At 37.2% G+C, this 5,567-nt stretch overlaps 1 protein-coding gene across 1 annotated transcript; it reads right to left on the reverse strand.

The window, feature by feature from the left end:
* Window positions 1-928: 928 nt before the first annotated feature.
* On the reverse strand, window positions 929-4,896 carry LOC121228093 (uncharacterized). Its single transcript, XM_041111232.1, has 6 exons — window positions 4,870-4,896; window positions 3,583-4,689; window positions 3,245-3,474; window positions 2,544-3,170; window positions 2,228-2,453; window positions 929-2,068 (listed from the first exon to the last, which is right to left on the reverse strand). The coding sequence occupies exons 1-6, from the start codon at window positions 4,894-4,896 to the stop codon at window positions 929-931; spliced, it is 3,357 nt and encodes a 1,118-aa protein (XP_040967166.1).
* Between the last annotated feature and the right edge of the window lie 671 nt (window positions 4,897-5,567).

The following is a 5,567-nucleotide window of genomic DNA, read 5'->3' on the forward strand; positions in this document are numbered from 1 at the left end:
TAAACTTTAAGTCTATTAAATATTTATAAAAGTATAAAAGCTTATTATTAATTAACATGGAAAATAAAACTTAATGATATATTTATTTTTTAAATTTTATTATAAAAAATTAAATTTCAAGAAGAAATACATAAAAATTGGTTTTAAGATTAAATAAGTGGATAAAAACTTTAAAAAAAATCAAAATCTTTTAGCAATCGAAATGAAACGGTACTAACATGTAAAACTGGTATATGTGTACAATAATTGAATATCGAGATTCAAATCATAGCCACTGAAAGTTGAAATACAAAATGAAACATAAATTAACACAACTAAAACAACATTGTAATAATTGAGTCATCACATGAAATGTTTTACCGGCCCATCTACAAAATCAAAATTTCATACCTCCATCTAAGATAAACCATTTACTTACCTCCAAAAGTAATCCACAAATTGTTTAAAAAATAATTTACAAAGGTTTAGATTATGCTTATCGAGGGCTATTTTGCCTTGATATTCACAAAACATTAAAAAAAAGAAGAAGCATAATTATAAAAAAAAACCTGAGTTTTAATTTTGTGCCCTTAACCTTTTTTTTATTTTTTTTTGAAGTAAAGCTGATATTCCATTAATAAAGTGGTAGAAAAAAACTGACACAACAGTAAAGAAAGTCTAAAAAGAAGCAGAAACGACAAAAATAAACCACTACAGAAGCTAACTAATCAAATCCAAACAGAAAAGCAAAAACCAACAAAGCAAACCAACACAAACCCAACCATAGAAGGAGAAAACCACCAGCAGAAAACAAGAGGAATATCAGCCAAAAGTTTTCCAGAGAAAAAACCCCATTAGAAGCACAAAACAGAGATCAGGAAAGTCGACTTTGAAACCCAGCAAAGGAGATTCCGCGAACCTTCTCCAAACTTCAAAGTCTACTCACATCTCAAACCCAAAGGAAGAAAGCAGAGCGGTCTATCTCAGCCAAATCTGCAACAGAGGAAGGAGCCTCCTCAACCCAAAAACAGGGAGATACCCGATGTCGTCCCTCCATCGCTAAAGCATGCGCCGCTCTATTTATTTCTCTGGAGACAAACTGGAAAGACACTTTCTCAAAAAACCTCTCAAGAGAACGAATATTCTGTGAAATTGGGCTGAGAATAGATCTATCCATTTTGTTTGATGTCAGTTTCTTAATGACAGTAAGAGAGTCACCTTCCAGGATGAGATTTCTGAAACCCATATCTAGCATAAAATAAAGAGCCCATTCACACACTCTCGCCTCAGCTACAAAAGCATTTGCCACATCCGCTATCGGGTATGTACAAGCACCTAAAATCTGCCCTTTCTCATCTCTAGCTAAAACTGCTGAAATAGAAGTCTTAGAATTTTCTAGGAACGATGCGTCAAAATTCAGTTTAATAAAACCAGAAATAGGAGGCTGCCATAGAAGAGTCCTATGCGTAACAGATGGAGAACTGAAAACTTGACTAAAATTTGAAACTTGGGCAAAGCTTTGAACAAGTCCCACAACTTCATGTAAAGCGAAATTAAGACCTTCATTCACCAGTCTATTCCTCCTGTGCCAAAGAACCCACAAGGAGATAGATATAAGCTTCTTACTATTCCCATTACCTGCAAGAAAGAAACTAACAAATTGTGATCTTCCATCTGAAGAGTCTATTCTGGTGACCAGAGGGAGACAAAGAGCCGACCAAAGATGGCGTAACACTCTACAGAACCATAATCGGTGGTGCAAGGTCTCTGGAGCCTCATTGCACAAAGGGCAAGCAGAATCAACTCGAAGTCTCCCTTTAACCAGATTGGAAAGATGGGGCACGTAGTCTTTTAGAGAATGCCAAAGATGAATTTTGATCTTTGCAGGGATTTGAAGATCCCAGATAGATGAATAGAGCTTTTTGTCAATATCAGTTGTAACCAAAATGTTTTCTGCATGTTGAGGTTCTTTTGTAATTAGCGCTCGGTACCCACTTTTCACCGAATACTCCCCTGAAGGATCATGACGCCAGACAAGTGAGTCTGGTAAACAGCTTGAAGCAAGAGGAATGTGGAAAATACGTCGAGCCTGAAAGTCATCACAGAAATTTAGAATTAGCTCCTTGTTCCAGGTACTAGAATCCACATTAATCAACTGACTGACAGTAGACCAACGAATATCAATATTCGTAACTAACAGTCTACCATTACCAGGACCAGGAAGCCAGGGGTCGTTTCAGATATTCACTTTAGCACCATTTTCAATTTTCCACAGAAGCCCGTCATCGAACAAATCTCGAGCCCCACAAATACTCCTCCAGGTAAGAGAAGGGTAAGATCCAGTTTTTGCCGAAAGTATATCAGAATAAGGATAATAGCGAGATTTAAAAACTTTCAAAAGAAGGCAGTCAGGTTGAGTTAAAAGTCTCCAGACTTGTTTAGCTAAAAGAGCCTTATTAAACAAGGAAAGATCCCTAAAACCCATACCACCATAAGCTTTCGGTAAACATAATGCACTTCATTTGCTCCAAATAATTCCTTTGGCAGTTTTACTATTTGCCCACCAAAATTTGTTTAAAATGCCCTCCAGTTGATAGCAAATCGTTTTTGGCAATGTAAAACATTGCATCACGTAAACTGGAATTGCTTGAAGAACAGCCTTAATGAAGACTTCTTTACCACCCATCGATAAATACCGAATCTTCCAGCCCTCAATACGTCTTCGAAATCTATCCACAAATTTAGCAAAAGCCCATTTTTTCTTTCTTCCAATCATCATAGGCAGGCCCAAATAATTTTCAGGATTCGAAGCCAATCTAACACCCAAAATGCTAACAACTGAATTCTTAACATCCGTTTCAACACAAGCGCCGAAGAAAATGAGCGACTTTTCCAAATTAATTTTTTGCCCCAAGACAGCCTCATATTCTCGAAGGATGTTACGAACAGTGTAAGCTCCCTCGTCCGAGGCGTCTCCAAAAATAATACAATCATCTGCAAATAACAAATGAGTAATTGATAGCTTTCCTTTACCAATCAAGGCACCCTTTAAGCAATTCTTGGCTTTGGCCTCATTCAAAAGACAAGAAAGACCTTCCGTACAGATAAGGAAAAGGTAGGGGCTAAGAGGGTCACCTTGGCGCAGACCTCTAGACGGCACAAAACACTCACTTTTAGACTCGTTATTCCCACTGTATATGTAACGGAGCAGACACAACGCATAATGAGAACAACCCAATCTTGATGAAAGCCCAATCGAGTTAACATTCCTGCCAAAAAATCCCATTCAACTCGATCATAAGCTTTGCTAAGATCGAGTTTCAGAGCAAAATTCCCTTTTTTGCCTTTCATTTTCATCTTCAAGGTGTGAAGAACCTCATAGGCAATTAAAGTATTGTCTGATATTTGCCTTCCCGAAATAAAAGCTCCTTGGGCTTCGTCAATGCAGAAACCCAAAAAAGGGCTCATGCGATCCACAATAACTTTTGCAATGATCTTATAAAGGACATTACATAAGCTTATGGGCTAGAATTGGGCCATGTTTTTTGGCTTGTCAACTTTGGGAATAAGAACCAGGTGAGTTCTGTTAATTTCTTCCATTACAATCCTCCCGTTTAAAACTTCCAAACAAAAATGAGAAACATCATCACCAACAATATGCCAGTACCATTGATAAAACAGTACGGGATAACCATCAATACCTGGGGCCTTCAAGGGAGACATTGATTTGACCGCACACCAAATATCTTCCTTCGTGAAAGGTTTAAGAAGGTTCTCATTCATCTCATCCGAAATCCTATTCTCAACAAGATCAAGCACCCTGTCATTAGCTCCCGAAGCAGAAGATGTAAAAAGATCACCAAAATATTTCACAGCCACCTTGAGCAATTCCTCTGGAACAGAGACCCATTGACCGGACTCATCCTCTAATCCAAGGATCCGGTTACAAGTATGATGAGCCACAGCTACTTTGTGAAAAAAACTAGTGTTCCTGTCCCCATTTTTAAGCCAATTTATGTGAGCACGTGGTGACCAGTAGAACTCCTCTTTATCCGCTTCAAGATTCAAACCAAGCTGCACCTCTAAAATTTCAGCCAAAATTTCATCAGTCGGATCCTGATCAAGAAGAGCAGAAAGCCTTTTTTCAAGCTGTAACCGATTTCTTTTTTGATCGTGAAATTTTGAGTGACTCCAATGTTGAAAATGAAGACCCACAGTTGTTAATTTTGCCGGTAAATAGTCATTTTGAACAGCCCATATCTTACGAACAATCTCTTCAAAAGAATTATCCAAGCACCACTTAGCTTCGAAACGAAAGGAACTTTGTTTTCGACTATTGTCAAGGCGCAACTTTCCAAAAGTGTCCACAAGAATTGGACAATGATCAGAGAACGAATGGTTCAAATGTTCCAAAGAAAACCATGGGAACAGGTCTATCCATTGCAAAGAGGTAACACCTCTATCCAGTCTTTCACGAATATTTGTAAACGAAAACCTCCCCCTTTCCCAAGTAAACCATCTGCCATTAAAACCAATATCATGAAGTGAACAATCTTCCAAAGCAGAACGGAATTCCGCCATTTGTCCCTCAGGTCGAAGCCTTCCACCTTTCTTCTCGAAAGAGCTAGTAATCTCATTGAAATCTCCAAAAGCTAGCCAAGGAACTGCACAATCATGGCCTAGAAAGCGAAGTAAATTCCAAGAGTCCCGCTGAGAACGTTCATCAGGATTACCATAAAACTCAGTTAGCCTCCAAGTTTCTCCATTATCCGGGTCATATTTAATGTGTCCCTCCGACCGTGTATTTTTCTGGTGATATATCTTTTACCTTTCTTAGTTCCTCCATATGTTCCGTACAATCTTCTCCATTTTTAAAACCAGAAAACTCACCTTCTTCCACCTTTTCAATAACTCCATTTTAACCATTATATCTTTCATTTGGCTTGAATTCTCACAATCGTTTCAAGTATTGGCTATTTTATTCACCACCCTCGTTTACTCCGTCGTGTACGGCTACCGGTTTTGGACGGTGATCGGGCTGAGAAATGCTTGTTTCCCTTTTGTCCTTAATTATCAAATTGTGTTATTAAGCTGCAATTTGGTGTGTCATATTGGAGTTTTAACGGTACATTTTATGAAAGGTGGGGGTAATGAAATTGGAGCTTGGGTTTTAAACTCTGTTCTAAATGGGGTAATTTTTTTGTTGTTTTTTAAATTTTATGTTCAGAGCAGAAGAAAAAAAATTAGTAGAAATGGTGAAATTGGGAAAGATAAAGATTTGTGATAAACAGTTTATCTTTTAGGATTGGATTTTTATTTGTTTTTAAGGAATTTTGTAAAGATAATGGAAAAATAAAGACTTTAATCCTATGGTCTTCTTCTTCTTTATCATCTGATTTTGTTTCAATTGCATTTGAATTTTGATTATCTTGAAACAAATGAAGCTTTCTCATCTATCTTTTCTACTTTTTAGGTAGATCGTATCATTAATAAAACCTTTAAAATTTTAAGGGGTTTAAAGGTGTTTGCTTTAAATTGTTAATTAAAGAGCAAATTTAGAGTTTTGGGTTTTAAAAGAATCCTTCAAT

This window comes from Gossypium hirsutum, chromosome A04 (assembly GCF_007990345.1).
Source record: "Gossypium hirsutum isolate 1008001.06 chromosome A04, Gossypium_hirsutum_v2.1, whole genome shotgun sequence".
In the NCBI taxonomy this organism is placed as follows: Eukaryota; Viridiplantae; Streptophyta; class Magnoliopsida; order Malvales; family Malvaceae; genus Gossypium; species Gossypium hirsutum.

Excerpts from the sequence above, each read along its gene's own strand:
- LOC121228093 (XM_041111232.1), bottom strand. The coding sequence starts at position 4,896 with ATGGAGTTATTGAAAAGGTGGAAGAAG. Across the intron at positions 4,690-4,869 it reads TATTGAAAAGGTGGAAGAAG|CGGGACTCTTGGAATTTACT; the intron begins GTGAGTTTTCTG and ends GAACGTTCTCAG. Across the intron at positions 2,454-2,543 it reads GGCATTTTAAACAAATTTTG|GGATCTTTCCTTGTTTAATA; the intron begins GTGGGCAAATAG and ends TATGGGTTTTAG.